Source organism: Berghia stephanieae, chromosome 3 (genome assembly GCF_034508935.2).
Source record: "Berghia stephanieae isolate SIO BIC M18660-M18661 chromosome 3, UCSD_Bste_1.3, whole genome shotgun sequence".
In the NCBI taxonomy this organism is placed as follows: domain Eukaryota; kingdom Metazoa; phylum Mollusca; class Gastropoda; order Nudibranchia; family Aeolidiidae; genus Berghia; species Berghia stephanieae.
Genome location: NC_088362.1, coordinates 68359168 through 68378301, shown reverse-complemented (window position 1 = coordinate 68378301; position 19134 = coordinate 68359168). Strand labels below are relative to the sequence as shown.

The 19134-nt window shown below is 36.1% G+C and overlaps 2 protein-coding genes across 6 annotated transcripts in view; one reads left to right on the top strand and one right to left on the bottom strand.

The window, feature by feature from the left end:
• Positions 1 to 19134, top strand: part of LOC144968289 (solute carrier family 22 member 16-like) — a 101779-nt gene that overhangs the window by 52258 nt on the left and 30387 nt on the right. The gene's annotated exons all lie outside the window — the stretch shown is intronic.
• On the bottom strand, positions 10887 to 12188 carry LOC144969330 (uncharacterized protein F54H12.2-like). The gene has a single exon (XM_078908440.1). The coding sequence runs from the start codon at positions 12186 to 12188 to the stop codon at positions 10887 to 10889; it is 1302 nt and encodes a 433-aa protein (XP_078764566.1).

Genomic DNA, 19134 nt, shown 5'->3' with positions numbered 1-19134 from the left:
TATCGATGCCTCTTTTTTTTGAGTAGTAAAAGAAAACTAGGCCTTTGATGAGTCTGACTGAAAGTGTACGTGTGTGTGTGTGTGTGTGTGTGTGATTGTCTGAAAGTTTGGGCGCATAAATCACTTTACATTGTGTAAATTAATAAATGTAGCCTCCTAAAATGTAATAAATTGTCTTTTATATATATATTTTTTTTCTGTATCGCATATTAATTTTTACTGAAAGGCTTAGTTCTCCTCGGCAAATAATGGAGTTGTTCCGACTGCAGCCATTGATCCACTAATGGATTGTCAGTGATCTGTCATCTCCTCTTGGGGCCAGCTTGCCGTAATCTTTGGCTGATGCCATCTGAGGCATTCCACTCCTCTGGTGTATGGGGAAGAGTTTCTGTTGTCTCCTCTTGAAACTGATTTGACAAATCATCTACTACAACTACTGACTCCACCACAGAGCAATCAACAAAACGGATTTCATTAATCTCATTCATATCCATCTGTCTGGCTAGTGTTGAAGCTGTGGAGGAATAATAATCTTTAGAACATCTTTTTCACTGCATTGAAACAAAACATGTTTATATCTGTGAATTATGAAACTGGCCACATTATGAAATCAAGTGGTGCTGAAATCAAAAACGTCATTTCATTTTGAAACTTCTCTGATACCACATTGTCTTCAGGTCAAAGCCAGAATTTGGAATGATAAAAACTTTTGAACAATGTTATCTCCTTAAGCAACATGAAATGCTGGCCATTTAATTAAGATGATTTTAGAACTACATCCCACTTTTAAAACAAATCCTTATAAACTGTTCGTCAGTGCTTAAAAGTGTTAATATAAATATATTTGAGAAGACGATGGACTCAGCAACAGTATGCATTTTTGTTTTATTTCCTTGTAAATCATCTTTTTGTTTGAGTATTTTTCTCTAAGGGGGAACCAGTATTTTTTAAAAAAAACATATATATAATATGTGATAAGTAAGCATTTGAGTGTGTTCCTCTTAGTGGGGACCTGTGCTTGTACCTGGACGACACTTTTAGGTGACTTTAAACTAAGTACACCGATGGCATGCTCTTGGAATCTACATCCATTCCATATAAGAACCATTCCCTTTTTGTTTTACTTATTAGTGCTTTGAATTGTTAATCTAGAATTGCTTGACTATCCATTTGCATCCTTTTTACTGGTGCTGAAATGACCTAAATATGTCGCAAGCAATTAAAAACAGAAGAGGATTTATAATTCTAGAACATTTTGCTATCCCATTTTCTTCTTTTTTACTGGCACTGATATGACCTTAATGTGTTGCAAGCGCCGTAAAACCATTAAAAACAAACAAATAAAGAATGTTGATTAAACAAAATCACACAACCACACTTATGTTATACTTCGTGGTCCCACTGTCACTTTAATGTCCCCCATTTTGACCAACTTGTTAGCCGTGATAGTCCTTTCAGTACTGTTGTCAATGTTAAATACACTGTTAGTGGCTATGTGGTCTTGTGGTATGACACTCGCTTTCGGATCGGAAGATCCTGGCCCTGAGCCTCGCTCGGCGCATAGTTGAGTCCTTGGAAAAGACTCTTTACTCATATTCTCTCAAAGTACTCAGGTGTAAAATGAGTACCTGGCCGTTAACAGTGTTGTCCGAAAAATTGTAATATCGCCTAACAGACGTCATGTCCCGTTCTAAATGTTGCTGTTGGTCAGGGACCCCTTGTAAAGCGCTTTGAGCACGTTTAGTGTTTATTGCTATATATAAAAGCTCATTTAAAAATTTTTTTTCTTTAGTCTTTCGGGTGAAATTCTATTAATAATTTAATGACTTTGTAGCAAAAGAATTATGCTTACTGATTATGGTGTAATCTCCAAGATTACAGTCAGATATGTCAATAATATTTCTGGCTGGACTGGGATTCGGAACCAAACTCTCATTGTCCATTACTGTAAAGAAAATTGTTGATAAATTTGAATTAAATGAAGTATAGAATTCACAAGTTGCACTTCAAGTCCAGATTACCCATTACAAACTTAATGAGGAGGAACACAGTGGTGTTTTTTTTTAAGGTGAATTGTTATGAAATTATAATGATTTGAATTCTATTTATATCAATTTTAATATGATACGATATCAATTGATTTTTAATGTAAAATTTGCATCATATAATTACGGGTCTCTGGCTCTTTTTTTTAACCATAAAATGCATCCAAGTGTAATCTTATCTTCTGATCTCGAGACCCATGAATCCCAGAAATAAAAAATCTGCTGGGAATTGAACCCATGACACGTTGATTCATATGCAAGCATGATAACTCGCTGTGCCATTGGCTTGCCCTAAATAAAACACTAAATGAAACAAAATAAATCTTTACAGGACCCAATTTCAAAGTGGAATTTCAATACAATGTTGCGTGATGCCACTTTGACGATTTGTGATAAAAAATACATGGCAATCCCTTATGACACAAAAGCTCTTGCTCCATCACTTATTTCAAATTTGAAATATTCATATAATTTTGTTAGCTTCTTCAGGGTTGATGGTGTAAAATAAATTTCAAGATTGAATTATTAAATGTGAATAATCTTGTTTTGATACTCGACTTCAGTCTTCATTATTGTTTTAATGTTTTTAAAATTGATAAAAAATCAAGAGGAAACGTGTCCCACAGGCAGTTGTCAGATATGCAATAGAGGTGATATACTTTTGAGACTTAACTACCAAAAGAGGATAGTTATATTAGAGAAAAATATTGTTCAATGAATCTGTGCATAGGCAATTATAAGGATGAGTCAATATTAGACGATCACAAAAGATGCATGCAAACATAGTACAAATTACTTGTTTAAAATATTGTAAGGTACTATCTTTATTCATGTCAGGCCCCAGAGACCAGCGATCACATCGTCCTCCACTGTCCAGTCACTAAACTTGAAGGTGGCTACGAAACCGTCCTTAGGGCGGAGGAAGACTTTAGAAGCTGGGTTCACGAAATAAATTTGTAGGTGTAGCCATATGCTACTACTACTACTTTATTCATGGAATGCCGAGATGACAGCCTTTTACATTTGTATACAGAACAATGTATGGAACTATTATAATTGCAGAAATTTACCTTGAATACCATCAACAATGGTACTACACTCGCCAATAATGACGAGTACCGGTACTTGTTCAGTAAAGATTGAAGAGGGTCCTGGTTTCCCCCTCCAGTCTGCTTTACAGAATCAACATAACTGGACTATTATTTTCGTGTCCTTGAATTTGTTTTTAGCTCCACCACCGAACGTTTTTTGAGAATTCTGCATTGATTCTCATTCTGATCTTTTCCCAGACCTGAAAATGAAAAAGGAGAAAAAATATGTAAATCAATGATTATGTAATGATATTCTTGAGGACATTCATTTTGCACTGGAATCAGTTCTATTGATTGCTTTTTGTTGCCATAAAATCTTTATTTATTATTTTCGTTGTAGCAAACTTTACTTGTATAATTAGCCTGTATCCTTTAAATTATTTGCATAAAAAATGTCATGCTTTTGAGTGTAGATTATTATCAGTCATACCTCTTAAACATGCTCAAAGCTCTGTAAGGGGCTCCAAGCCAATAGCAACACAGCAATATCACAACTTTTCCCCGACAGAATCATTACTTTTAATGGCCAATTACTCAATAAGGAGCCTTTTCCAATGACTCGACATTGAACCACTCAGGGAGGGACTTGAATCTTGGGCCTACTGGTCCAAATGCAAGTGTCATACTACAAGACAACAAAGCCCCACTTAGTAAGGGCAAAGAGGAAGGGTGAAATTTATTGCCTAACCTCCGCAGCACAGTACATCTATTTATATTCTTTATTGATAAATTATGGGTGCCATGTCGGCTGTTATGATGCTTTAAAATTTTCATTGAATATGCCAACCTGCTTTTTTTTTTTCATAAATTTTCTTTCTTTTTTTTTTTTTAGAAACCCGAGACCGGGTTGCCAAGTAGTAAAAGGGATCAGAGAGCAGAGCAGGGAGATAGGAAGTAGATAAACACAATCCAAAGTAGTCTAGAGGTATACAAATACTACAAAGCAACATTGTGAGTGGCAGGGACCTACAGTAGGCACTTGCAAGAATTTGTCAAAATAGTGGCTATGGGTATTAATTTAGCGTAGAAAAATAAAGGGGAGTGAAACATTAACTAGAGTGAAAAAATTATCGCTCTATCTCAACTGGTTAAAAAGTTATGACCGTTTATGTGGTGGAAAATCTCTATATAACTTAATAGGAAAAAATGTGACCAAAGCACAGCATCCCAATGGATAATCAAGTATAATTCAGAAACAGCTTCAGATACACCTTTGAAATTTTTACATGTGGTAAATCAGCATCTCTGTAATACATTGTAAACAGAAAATGAAATATTTATTGAGAAAGAAAAGTATAGTTTAGAGCGGAGACAGCTGAAACCAAAGAAAAATAGATCACGACATACAAATGAATGACCTATTGGAATTTTGGAAAAGTCAATAATAAAATATTTATTCACATGAAGATAGACCAAATACACCATTGCATCGGCGTCATTTAGTTGTTCACTTTGAACTTTTCAAAATGAAAATAGACCTCATAAAAGCAAAGATATGTACTGACAAATGTTTGAGGTGGTGTATTAGCCTACAGATGCCCAGTGTCAGTGACCGTGCTGTAGCCTATTTTTATTTCATTTCATGATAGACCAAATACACCACTGAATCGGCGTCATTTAGTTGTTCACTTTGAACTTTTCAAAATGAAAATAGACCTCATAAAAGCAAAGATATGGACTGACAAATGTTTGAGGTGGTGTATTAGCCTACAGTCTACCGTCCTACAGATGCCCAGTGTCAGTGACCGTGCTTTAGTATAGCCTATTTTTATTTCATTTCATTAGTGACAAAGAAAAAATATATGTACTTCTCTTTTTTTCGCACTGTTATTATTATTATTATTATTATTATTATTATTATTATTATTATTATTATTATTATTATTATTATTATTATTATTATTATTATTATTATTATTGCATCCCAAAAATCACATTTTTTGTACACACGTGTTATAATTTACACAGTAGGATAAATAGATAATGGAAATATGATGTATATATAAATAAGGAGCGGTTTCACAGCCAGAGCCGCGCTTTATATATGAATAATTTCAACACTGTAAAATAGTTAAAATTGTCACTATAAATTGAAAATTGAAAAGATTGCAACACAATAAATTAATAAATTAATATTTACATTATTTGGAAGTAAAGAAGCAAAAATAATTATATAAAATGATTATTGATTGTTGTTATAAAGCTCAATGCTGGATGGCAGAATGGATTTTCGGTGTCTCTCTATTTTTGTTGAAATAGAGAAAGGGCGAACACTCTTTCCTGACATAATAACTAATGGTCTTAGTGGATGATACTGGTCATTTAATATTTTAGATATTTTACTAATACAACTGTTAAACAAAACGACAAGATACTTTCGATTACTGCGTTATAAAATAATGTGCAGAGGGTTTTATCTATTCTAAACTGAGAGAGTTTTTATAAAAATAAGTACGCCTGCACATCTTATGTTTAATTATTTTCAACTGTTCATCCCACTTGAGCCTGTCATCAATCGTTACACCAATGTATTTGTAATGAGGAACTCGCTGGACGAATTGGTCCTTTAATTTTAACGGTTCTATCGGTTCCTTCACTCTCCTAAAGTCAATCACTAGCTCCTTTGTTTTGTCTTGCTTATGTTAAGCCCAAGGTGGCGGCATCACACCAAGACACAAATCTATCAATTTCTTATGTATGAGCCACTTCGTTGCCATTTGTTATAAGGATTTGAAGAGCGGTGTCATCTGCAAACTTCATTAAAGGTACACTCATGTTTTGACTTCTACAGTCATTCGTGTATATCGTGAATAATACAGAGTGCAATACACAACCTTGAGGTGCACCAGAATTTGTTGTTATACAGGAAGACGCGTTTTGTTCTAATGGAACATGCTCTCTCCGTAAGAAATTCGAGCACCCAAGCAATTATATACTTGTTTAAATTCAGACTAGTCAATTTTTGAACAACCAACTGAGGTGGCATTGTATTGAACGCTGAAGAAAAATCTGCAAAAAGCAATCTGCAATAGCTCTTAGCGGCGTGATCTAGATGCCTGTAGATGTTGTTTGTAAACAGCAAAATGACGTCCTCTATGCCACGTCCTGGTTTGTAAGCAAATTAATGACTATCACTCAATGGCATAAACTGGTTCCTAATTTTAATAAGAACAAGTTTTTCTAAAGATTCCATGACCATTGAAATCAGTGCAACAGGTCTGAGATTGTTCATAGATTCAAAATTTTCTTGTCTTTTTTTTTGGTCACAGGAATAATTTTTGAAATTTTCCAAAATTCAAGGAATCGAAACGCATTGGGACATGTTCAAAATATGTGTATAAATGGGGGAAGCTGATGGGCACATTCTTTTAATAATTTTCATTTCAACCCATCAGGCCCAGCAACGTTTAGTTTCGAAAATATAAATCTCGTTTCTTCTTCTCTGACCTCAATAGTTAGTTCATCTTCCAATGCCCTGTCTAATTTATGTTTTACAATTTCAATATCAATTTTTTCTGTGTCGTAACGTGAATAAAATTTGTTTAGAGTTTCAATTTCGATGTCTTCTGGTATAATCGTAGGCTTTGGATTATAGTAAACAGCAGTTTTAAGACCCCGCCACGTGATCTTTATATCCCCAGAAGAAAAGCATTTTTCAATTTTATTTTTGTACTTGTCTCTACAACTAGATAGTACTTTCTTTATTTCTTTTTGTTTTGTTTTAAGATCTTCTTGTTTCCACTAGTAAAGAGAATTTACTTCTGGTTTAATAGAAGTTTTAGATCTTTTGTTATCCAAGGCTTGTTATTAGGATAATATATTATTTCTTTTTTACAACACACCAGCTGTTCAAAAAATTTAAAATACTCACACAGTCATTCAGCTCATCCACACTATCACATGATTCGATAAAAACATTCCAGTCACTGCATTCAAAACAACCACGCAATTCTTCACACACACTTCCGTCTTGATCTTTACACTTTTCTTTACTGGTTTTACCCGTTTAAAAACAGGGCGGTAGGTGGGGAGTAGCAAAAGCAAGCAATGGTCAGATAAACCTAGTGGGGCACGGGGTAAACATTTTAACTATGTTTAACATTACACAGGAATAAATCTAATGGGAGCGATCTATATTCATGTTTTCGTCCAACCAGGTGATCAATCACATGATTTGTTGTTCTCCAACGATTGGATATATATCTTATAAAATATAAACACGCTGCTTTGTTTATGAAAGTTGTAAACACTAAGTGGGTCACTTTGAGCACATTTTGCAATGTGACCAATGACCTCGAGCACATGGAAAGTTAATATAGATCATGCCCATTGTTTTGTTTTTTTGTCCCTTGTACCGCCAGTCCTCCTATTGATAAAGTCCCGGGAGAGTGAAATCATTACAGTGGTTAAAATCACCTGTGACCATCAATACGGCGTCGGGTGACTTTATCTGGATGTCCTGTATTTCCTTCCTCAAAATATTTTTTGCTGTGTTGTTGTCTGATGATGATGGAATGTAGACGATGATGTTTATTTTCCAACAATAGTAGTATATACGGTTGTAAATAGTTAGAAACCGTTTTTTGACGGAGGATGAGGATGATTGTTTTTTTTACCTGTTAATCGATATGTTGAGTTCGATGATGTATTGAATGGTATTGTTTTGAGTTCGATGCTGTATTGATTGGTATTTTGTTTTGAGTTCGATGATGTATTGATTGGTATTTTGAGTTCGTTGTTGTATAGAGTGGTTTGTTTTTTTGAGTTCGATGTTGTATTGATTGGTATTTTGAGTTCGATTTTGTATTGCAAGGTCATGTGACCTACCTGAGCGTGTGTTTATTGAGTGTTCGATTTGCCATCGATTATGTATCGAATGTTTAATTGCGTAATAATAGGGCTATACAGCTGATTAAAAAGGATCCTATCCCGGTGTTATTAGGTTCCGACTGGTTCACCCGCGCCGCAGCGCCGCAGCGCAAATTGAGGTTACGCAGTACAGTCCAAGGACTCTAACGCTGAGCCGCGTTGTTCTTTTAAATTGGTTTCTTACTCCTGAGTCTAATGACTTATTAATTTAATCAATTAAAAGTCCATTGATTCCCTCAAAGGTCAAAGGGCAAATAGCTCAGGCGTCAGCCGCACAGCAGCGCCGCACAAAAAAATAGGTCAAGGTCATTCAGAGCAGCCGGTAGTCTAAATCATTTTGATTGGTTCTTTCAAATTCTCCGATCTTGATTGGATATCATATTGTCATAGTTTCGTCCGTTTGATTGGTTCTTTGAAATATATTTTTGTCTGGACAGTGTCGTCGTAAAATGAGTGGTCTTGTGAAAGCATTAATTCTCAATGTAGAACCAGATGAAATGTTCCATTGTGTTAAAACCGTGATAGATCAATGTTTTCATCTTTGTCATCAATCACTCTTTCAACAACCAGTATTGGATAACCCATTGGGTTTTTGCTCGATGATTGATACATTATTTCAGCAGCATATCAACTGGTATAGGATAGTGATTCTAATTGCTTATGCTAGAAGAGTAGCTTTACGTCATCCAGACAGGGAAAATTTTTCTCAGATCGTTAGTCTTCATCTTGAGAAAAAACTTAATCATTGGCTCGAATCACATGGTGGTTGGTTAGCGATGCCTCGTCAGATTATACCAGAAAGGTATTGGATAATGCGTCTCATGTGTGTTTTACTTCGTGTACTTTTGTCTTGACTGATACTGAAATGGAACTTTTTGTGAAAGATTTGCTTCTCGATCAACAGATAGATGATCGTTATCAGAAAGCAATTGCAGGATATGATAAGTATATTCACGAACATTTATCGACCTGTCCGTTGATAGAAACCAGAGAACAATTGTATATCGTCGCAGACGAATTATTCTCTCAGATCAGCTGGGGTAGAATCATTGTTTTTTTATGTTACATTAAGCGTGTACTCCGTATTCACCCGGATAGAGAAAACTTTGCTTTATTTGTGGGTTCATATGTGGACAAAAAACTCAGCAGCTGGATTAAGACCAACGGTGGGTGGCCCTCTATGATACAGGAGATTTCGCCCGTCAATCGTTGGACGAATCGAGTACTTTTCCCCATGATGTTTTACTTTGTGATTTGGTGTGTAATCGAACAACTCAATTATCTTTTGAGTTAATGATCATATTGATGATTCGAATCATTTTTTATGTTTTGAATAAAAGAAGCTATATCTTTTCATCTTGTATTTTTTACTCTTTGATAGTTATATTACCCAACAATTTGTTACAGTTTCGAAGGATTCTTTTTTTATGCTAATTTTTCTTTGAAATTTAACGTGAACATTTCGAAACTGAAACAAAAGTAGTTCCCATATAATAAAATTAAAATCTTCTTTTTACAAAAAAAAAAAACAAAAACAAAAAGAAAACCATAACAGACACAGAAAAAAAACCGACATAAAACCATGTGTTGGTGAATAAAATTCATTTTGTTTTATTTTTTTCACAACATCGAAAGCAATGTACTTTCACACACCAGTTACACCTTATACAATAATGATCTAAGGTCATTCACACATTCACATATCAAGCTTTTAAATCATCATTATAATTTTCTATAAATATTAATAAAAAGAAAAAGCAAAAAACAACAAAACTTGACCAAATAAGATTACGATCTAAATAAAAATGTAATAATAATAATAATAATAATAAATAATAATAATAATAATAATAATAATAAGAATAATAATAATAATAATAATAATAATAATAGAATTATAAAAATATGATAAAACAAAAGATCATAGAAACAAACGAAAGAAAAAAACAAAAAAAAAACAACAAAAAACAAAAAAAACAACACTTTCATACACCATACACATCTTATAAAATGATCATTCACACACTCAATCATTAAACATTTTTTTTTATAAATGATTAATGGGTAGCAATGTTACATATATATCATAAACATCATTTTCATCATCGTCATAATCATCATCAACAACAAAATATTTGTAATTAAACAATTTAAAGCAAGTCTTAATTTTATAAGCGATCAAGCAATCAAAAGCAAACGGTTAATGCTTATCAATTGTATTGTAATCATCATAATCATCATCATTATCATCATCATCATCATCATCATCATTTTCTTCATTTTAAAAATCATATATTAAGGTATAAAGTAAATAGAATTATGTCTTGTTTCGTGTACACGAAATAAATTTTATCATAAGGAATCTTATTTTTTTAAATTTATTTTAAACAACAAACATTCCAATTAAGATTACCCAACCAAGGTGCCTCGGGATAAATGAGTAACAGCTCTTGCCACTTTTAAATCGTTCATACGAAAATGATAGGGATTAAAAATAGATAAAGTTTTGACAAACTTTCACCTTTACTTTTCTTCAACACGAAATATATAACGTACAAACCACATGTGGAACTGGTTATACCCTGAATAATACGCGGGTTGTGTTTACAGCTTCGACTATTGTTTTCCACAAATCTTTGAATTGTCGGATACGCAGAAGGCGGGAACCCAAAACTATCCATATATTCTGCCCTTCCCATCCCGTTAAAATACACAGATACCCAATGTTTTCCGGGACCGGAACTCGACTCTGTGTTAATAATGTACGCAGCTGGTTGACGAGAATTCGGGTTGTTCGGAAGTCTATCTTTAGGATAAACACCTCGAAAAATTCGTCTCGCCCTAACGTGTCCGTTTAACATCGTTTCGATTTCTACGTTGTTCATGATGAAAAGTCAGTGATCACCTGACGAGTGCGATCAATTTCTATTACACTATCTAATTCGCTGTAACAGAACACAATGATCGGATCAGCTAGTGGGGTCGAGAATTTAAGTTCTAGTCTAAGCGACTCGCTTTTTACCAGTTCAAACTGGTTTCCGTCTAATAGCGATGGTGACAGATCAAAACCAAAAAGACTACAACCCTGAGAGTAAGCATTATAATCTATTCCATTTCCGGCATCGTTGTTAACCAGTCCAGCTGCTAGCATAAGACTGTGATAAGCTCTGACATATTGTTTACTACTGAAATTTGGAGTTAGTGCTTTGGACGGTATCTGTTTTCCGTTCAAGTACAGGGCTAGATAGGACAGATCAAAGTGCTGGAAATTAAAAGGATTCTTTTTGTAGTTTCCATTAAAGCTAGTGCTTTCGATTAGACCCAGTACGATCTTAGTCGGGGTTTGCGATAAAAACAAATTATCTTGCACTGCACTTAAATTTCCTTTTGGAATAGAAAAGGTTTTATGGACAACGCGCTTCATGGGGTATTTACAATTGCCGATGTGAAGTGCTTTCTCGTGTGACAGGGCCACGGCTGGGTTTAATTTAATCTTCCTAACATACAACGAGGCGTGTGTAATTACACTCTTAAACCCCTCAGCATCGGTCATGAGATGGAAAGCATCTTTAGACGGGATAAGCCTCAACTTTACATCAACTCCATTAATTAGATACCGTTCTTGATGCATGAAATCTAAATGTAGTTTTCCCATCATATCCACTTCTTTACTCTCTTTCACCAGCTCTTTCCGTGCATCGAAGCCAGCATTTGTACTATCCGTTATTTCTAGTTTACCCGGGGTGTCCTCGTGAAAAAATTCCATTGTCAGGTGACTCCTTTTCGCACCTTGATCATAATTCAACATTGTTTCTACAAAACTCCTAAAAGGATAAACGTTCTCACTTGACGTCACCAGAACATCGTTCAAAGTCATATCCACTTGTGAAATCAAGGCATGAAACCAGGTGTTAACAGGGGCAACATTGCTATCGGCGTCTAAATTAGTTCCATCCGCCTTTATTACTTTAACGCGTACGTGCATAAATGTGTTATGCAAATCCAAGTAGTCTGACGTCCCCCCGCTGATCGAAAATTCGATCGGACCTCCACTCGACAAAGTAGAGATCGGATGGTATTCCACAAACAAACCATCCTGAACAGCAGTCTGGGTGACGGGTAATGAGAACAGATCGAGTCCGCTGTGTACACTCTCTGCGGAATAGGGATGTAACAAAGCCATGATAATCAACCAAAAATGTCTTGAGCTACGTTCTTCCTACGTCTCTTCTTGGTCTTTTGTCGTGTCTGAGTAGGTCGTCGTCGTTTTATACGCCGAGTCACACGTCCGGGTGGCGGCGGCGGCGGCGGCGATGAAGTTGAAGTCAAACCACCCACGGCTCTGTTGAGTAATCTTTTCCCACTCTCCCCCGCGCGTCGTTTTAAAGCTGTTTTAACATTTTGACCGGAAATGACGTCAGATGCTATTTGGGCACCGGTTTTTGCACCTTCTTTTAATAATGTTTTAGCGCCCGATTTCAAGATGGGAAACAGAGATCTCGCAATACCACCAAAGATACTCCCAAGCCCTCGACCTCTTTGATGTCTTCCACCAACAAACACGGGTAGACCACGTCCTGCTTGAGTACAGTAATAATCATCGTAACCTTTTTGATTGGATTTGAACACGATCCCTTTTGTCATGACGACTTTTTACGAATCGAATCTCTTCTTTCGAAAATGAAGTATCACGATAGACTTCCCTGAAGCAAATGTCAAAGGTTCGCCTTTGTCGTTGGTTAAAAGGATTTCAACCGTGTCAAAATTAAATAGTCTGAGAGGAACATAGTTAGGTTTCTCCAAAATATGATGAACTATGTCTTTGCTTCTATTTCCGCTCGGTACGCATCTCAAAAGAGGTACGACGCTATCCCCAACTATTCTAGGTTGAACGAGGTTGCAATATACGTATACTGCTTCGAATCCGACGTTTAGATGTAATGGCCTTTCACTCGACACAGACGTTGGACCGTATAAATAATGATTTGGAATATTCAAGAGATTGCTCAATGTCGAACTCAAGTGCAAAAAAGTTCCTTCCTTATATAGCCTTATCATTACTCTGCGAGTTGCACGGTCGTAATAAAATTTGATGAAACCCTCGTGCTTCTTTTTTATTTTCCTTCTTATATGAGTCATCATCGTTTTAACCAGTTCATCCGGTGACTCGTATAAACCCGATGGGATGAGTACGGTATCTTGTTCGCTGTCGTTAGTAACTCTAAACTCGAAAAATGCTTCATTCTCAAGGATGTTGTTATACGTGTTACTGAATAATATTTCTGATAAACCGACTTTGTATTCTGTCGATAAATCTAACACTCTGGGTAGTTTTGTAAAATAATGCCCTGGAGAATTATTCGGAAAATAGCTCATGCTGCTATTAGAAGGTAAGACTAAATAAGACATGATTAAACTCGTTTATTCAGTGTTGGATTTGGAAGAACGTAACCGAGACAACTACTTAGAAGTGCTACCCATGGTCTGTCTGTTTCTCCGTCACGCGTCAAGTTATATAATGATACAGACACAACAATCGACACAATCATCATCTGACACAAGAACACGATCTCCCCTCTAGGGACTCGTTTCCCAAACATAGACCAATAAGATGAATTTCTGTTGGAATTATTACTTTCACTTTCGGATCCTTCCATTTGAAAATTAAAAAAAAAAAAAAAAAAAAAAAAAAAAAAAAAAAAAAAAAAAAAAAAAAAAAAAAAAAAAAAAAAAAAAAAAAAAAAAAAACAACAACAAGGATGATAATTAATTGTAAACACGAAGATAAGACTTTGGTATCCAAGAGTTAAATGATGAATCGTAACCGACCCACTTCACCAAAAGTTCTTGTCCGCTTTTACGCTTATCCAAGACGGTCTCAATTCTGTAGATTTCTTTTGCACCAACTTTTTGCAGTTCTTGTTTATAGAAGCTTCCGCGCACGCATTCGTTCTGATCGTCTGTAATTTGGTAGGTTCTAGGTGTTGTTGAAATGGATTTTGTCACTGTAAATAACTCTTCGGTCCAAGAGGGTAGGTAGCCCTTTTTAAACAGTCGCCTAATTTTACTTATTCTCACACGATCGCCGATCAAAAGTTTTGCACTAGTTTTCTTTTTAGGTCGATCATCCAAATACAATGTGTTCCACACGTCCCCTTGATTTTTCTCTGTTACGTCAACAGGGCGTAACTTGATACTCCTATGATAAGAATGATTATAACTTTTCACTACTTTGGGTAATACGTCTTTGAATCGAGGAGAGTTCTGACGAGTAAACACACGCCACAGTTTTTCTTTGAGAGTCCTATTGAATCGTTCAACTACCGCAGCTTTAATATCCTCGTTCTCAGTAGTAAAGAAATCAATCCCATTCCGCTTCAGAAATTGCTGAAAGCTTTTATTGACAAATTCGAGGCCTTTGTCGGTTTGGAGCCGGATTGTTTTTCGACCAGACTCTAAAATAGTCCTGAAAGCATCTTTTAACGTTTCTCCCGTTTTGTCTTTTATAGGAACAGCCCACGCAAACTTGCTGAAGACATCGATACACGTCAAAATGTATCTGTACCCGTCATTGTACGATTTCAATTGTTGAACATCAATGAGATCAGCCTGCCATTGATGGTCTATTCCACCTACAATAATCCGTCGACGCGGAAATTTGTAACGAACGGGTTTATGAAGGGTGTATGCGTCTTGATGAGAAAGCCAAGAGCTGACGACAGTTTTTTTAAAGTTTCGTAGCAGTCTTTAACGGTTTAATACCGCCATAAGATCCCGGTTGATTAGGATTGTAATAGCGAGCGCGTAGTGTTTTATCTCCTTTCATTTGAATGAGACCCAGGCAGATGTTCTCTCCGGTTTAACCGTTTCTAAATTCCTCGACGGACGTTGTCTAATATACGCCCACCTGTCAGCATGACCGATGAGATCACGTGGGACGTTGGATTCCTGCAGAGCACGAGCAAAATATTCCCATCCTTCAGGGTTGACAGACTTTCTTTTGCGGAGTGCGTCATTGACTAGATCAAGAACGTTTGAATTTGGGATGATATTACCGCGATATTTAATCTCCCCTCTCGGGTTCCATTCAAGCTCTGTGTGTCTTTTGAGATAATCCAATAATCTCTCCGCTTTCTTTCTCAACGAAATAGGTACGCTCTCAATAATATCTTTTGTTAAAGTGTCGTGTTCTGTTGGGTCAGGTGTTCTTATTGATTGAGGATTGGTCTTAGTTACCATCTGATGAGATCGTTCATCTTTCCGCTTTAAGAATTTCCACAGCACTTGTTGATACAACTCTGCTTTTTCGATTGAGTTCATATCTTTTCGCGTTAGAATATCTTTCATCTGCTGATCAAGATCCCAAAGCTTTTCTGTGGACGGTTCGGTTATCGGTGATTCTCTTCGGGTGTGGATTGAGTCCAAGAGACGTTGGTCCACCAATACCATTTTCTTGGCATGCTCCATCTCATAAACCACCCGCTAGTATTCCACCTAAAGTAGCCAAGACAGGTTGAAGAAGGGCACCTAATAGACCACCTTTTTGTAAAAGTTTCTTTTGTCGAGATGGTGAAGAGCCTTTTTTTGATAAAAGTCTTAAACTTCTCTTGTGTCTGATCAAACGCTTCTTTTGTACTGGACTGAGCGGAAGATTACCGCGTAATATATTCAGTGCACATTCGCATAACGTATTGATTAGATCCGGTGACGCTCCATTTAAAACTGCTTTTGCTACTCTGGGTTTAGCCTCTCCGAGAAGTTTCAACATTGAAACGTTACGTTTTACACGCGCAGACATTACTTTTGGATATAAACAACTTGTTTTTCAGGAGAAAAAACGTCTGTTCTTACACGAAGATGGTCAGGTGTATCCTGTCGAAGATCGATCACCAAATAACCGTGAGGTACGTCTGTTGCGTCCTTAAATGCGTCTAGTAAAAAATTTGTCTTTCCGGGATACAGTTGTTTTGCCAGCTGAACGATCTGCGAACGATCACGTGGATTTTTAAAAATAACGAGATAATGAGCATTCAAGCTGATAGTGCGATGTTCTTTATTTTTTGAGAAAAGATTTTGTACAAGATAAAACACTGAAATGTTATTGTGATGCGATTTTTTTGTAAATAATTTAGTTACGCTGTCATCAGTTTCGGCCATTAAGTCATCGAGTATCAAAGACGGTGTTTGGTTCCATCCCAAAAGGAAGATTTTGGTATCCCTTCTATAAAAGTTATCCCTTGTAACGCTTCAAAAGTTCTCTGCCACTCTCCATAACACCATATAATTTCTTCAGGTTGCGGGCTCATCATTTGATTTAAATGCTCAATAAATTTTGTGACCCATACAGTTTTACCGCTTCCAGAAGGACCGGCTATCAGACATGTAAACGGGTGTTTGAAGCGCGGATCCATGATTGTTATACCAATAGAGGTTCTGTACTGATTCCGTCGGAACTGACTTTTCTCTTTATATAAAAGTAAGACAGGCTGGCTCTCTGCTGTGTGTATGTATAAACGTTTGAATCTAGCACTCGAAATCCTTTATTCTCCCCTACTCCACTCTTTCGCGTTTGTAGCACCTTAAGATACTTTTCTTTTGTAAGATCGTTCAACCTCTTTGATAATCCCTTACAGCTCGTCTTAGACTTCCCTTTTCCAAAACAAATATACGTTTTTGAACAGAGTGCTACTCCTCCGTCTCCTTCATATTCTAACTTGAATAGACCCGGGGTTCGTCTGTCATATTTTTGCTGTGCACAACAACAAGGATATGGTGAAAAGTTGTTTTGTTTTTCAACAAATTCTCGAACATGTTTAGCACAAGCTACACTCGGAAACCAAGTATGGTAGTGTTTGTAAAATTCTTCAACTAAGTGCGGTTTCAAGAGGTCTTGAATATCGCAGTCGGAAAATGCAACGTATAGACTGTCTGTGTCCATCTCAAAAAGTTGGTAATCGGCCCTTGGAATAAATCTGTCTATGAAATCGTATTGAAACTGTAGCATCCTAAGTTTTGCATAGGAATAGACAAACGATCCGATTTGAATGGGTAGCGTCCATAGCACGGTACGTTTTGCTGACTCTATTTCGTGTAAAGTCGATGTCAGCGGGGTCATTTTTCTGAAATAAGGGCTATTGATGCTTTTTGAGACAACGTTTTTATCATCGGCATATGTAACTTTCGTATGTTTATCTAGCGCCTCGAGTGTCTTACCATATGCTGAGTTACCCATTAATTTCATAGTTTCGGCTAAGATGCTATTTTTAGGATTACGATCACCTTCGCGTCTAGCGTCTGAAACCTTTTGCACAAAATTTGAAAAACAAGCATTTGGTGTATATTCAATTACTTCTTGAATATCTTCTACAATAAGACCGTGATTGAGATACCATTTGAGTAATGGCGTTGTCAGTAATATTCCATCAGCATGGTAACTGCTAATCAGAGTGCGGCGAGGTTGCTTTAACAGATTGTTATTCACGGCGTATTGAAGCATGGTTTCACCTATATCTTCTCTCGAGACCAGGGTGTTTTTAAAGATTGGTGGCATTTCCGCGTAATAAGCGTAAAGGTCTGAAGGTACACTAATAGTACACTGAACGAAACCGAAAAGTTGGTTTTTGACAACTGCCGAAATTATCGATTCCTTGGTGATACGGGTACCTATTTTAAAACAGTTATTATGAAGCGGGCGTAGTTTCTGTAAAAAACAAGATATCCTAGGGTCTCTTTTCATTTTTTTCCATTCACATTCATAAATTTCTATTAGGGTAATTCCCAAAACGTTTCTGATATAAGCATTTTTTTCAGATGTTTTTTGTTTTCTTTGTTCAAATGTTTCACCAAAGAATGTGGTCTTATCTTTGATACAATCATGGCCATGAAAATAACAGCCTTGAAATTCGAGAGCAATTCGTTCAGTTTCAATAAACCCGTCGACCTTAACCTGTTTTTCGTGACCTAGATCTTTTTCTCTTCCATTAAATTTATGACGAATAGGAACACCCTTTATATAACTCATCCATTCAAGCCATTCAAACGCTGCCTGTCCAAACTTGTCTATTTTCTCAGGTTTAAACGCGTTACTTTTCTGTCGTCGGATAAACAGACCGCTAGGCATGTCTTGTTGAAGACAGTATAAATACAAACTATTAGCATCATAGCCTTTCAACGATTGTACAGGTTTATCTCCCCTGATACGTGTCCTGTTCTTTTCTATATAACGTGTAAAAATAATTGACGGTCCACCAACGATGTTAGATTTTAAAAGCTGATGAAGATGTTTATGCTTTTCATTGAATAATGAAAAAAATACATTTCTAGGAATGGTTTTAAATAAGTACCGGAGTGTGACCCCTGGGATCGATATCGCGTTTTTGAAAATGTCTAAACCTAAATCTTGATAGAATTGCGTCATGCGATCAATTGCGGTTAACATTGGTCCTACGTCACGAATATTGTAGAATATTAAAAAGTCTTTCATTGACTCATCCCTTCCTCTTCCCACACTTTCTCACAGTACGCATAGTCTTCTTGAGAAATGGTGCAATTTTTTAATGAACTGAAAAATGCTGATATAGGCGGGAGAGACGTTTCCTGTAATCTATCTAGACGGTCAAAGTATTCGTAAGGAAAAAAAGACTTCTGTTCGGTTACATTATAGGCTTGAAGAAAATTTGAGTAACTAAATCCGGGTGCAAGATAATTACAAACATCTAAAAATTTTAACTTATTATTTGATACACAAAGAAAATTGTTGTTCTTTTTTACTACTTTGAAATTTTCTGTATTCATTAATCTCTTTACGAGGTAAGTTTTTAGAACATTTAAATCATACATTTTAGAATTGAAACCAATTACAATCATTTGATGAAGATAGCGATCTAAAACAGCTTTCAATTTATGATTATCACCAATTTGTTCATACGCGGATTTGAATGTCGTTTCACTGAGAAGAGCAAAGGCAAAAACACTGATTTCTTCCAAGTAAGACACCATACGGTTGACTAATTTTTGAGGATCCCCTTCAGATATGTAACATACGGGTTTTTCGTAACTCGGAACATTTGAAGCGATTGCTATAGACATAGGTAAGTGTCTAGCATGATACATCGTTCGACTCGTTTGAG

Bases quoted from the DNA above. Each gene is read 5' to 3' on its own strand.
- LOC144969330 (XM_078908440.1), bottom strand. From the start codon at position 12,188: ATGGCTTTGTTACATCCCTATTCCGCAGAGAGTGTACACAGCGGACTC.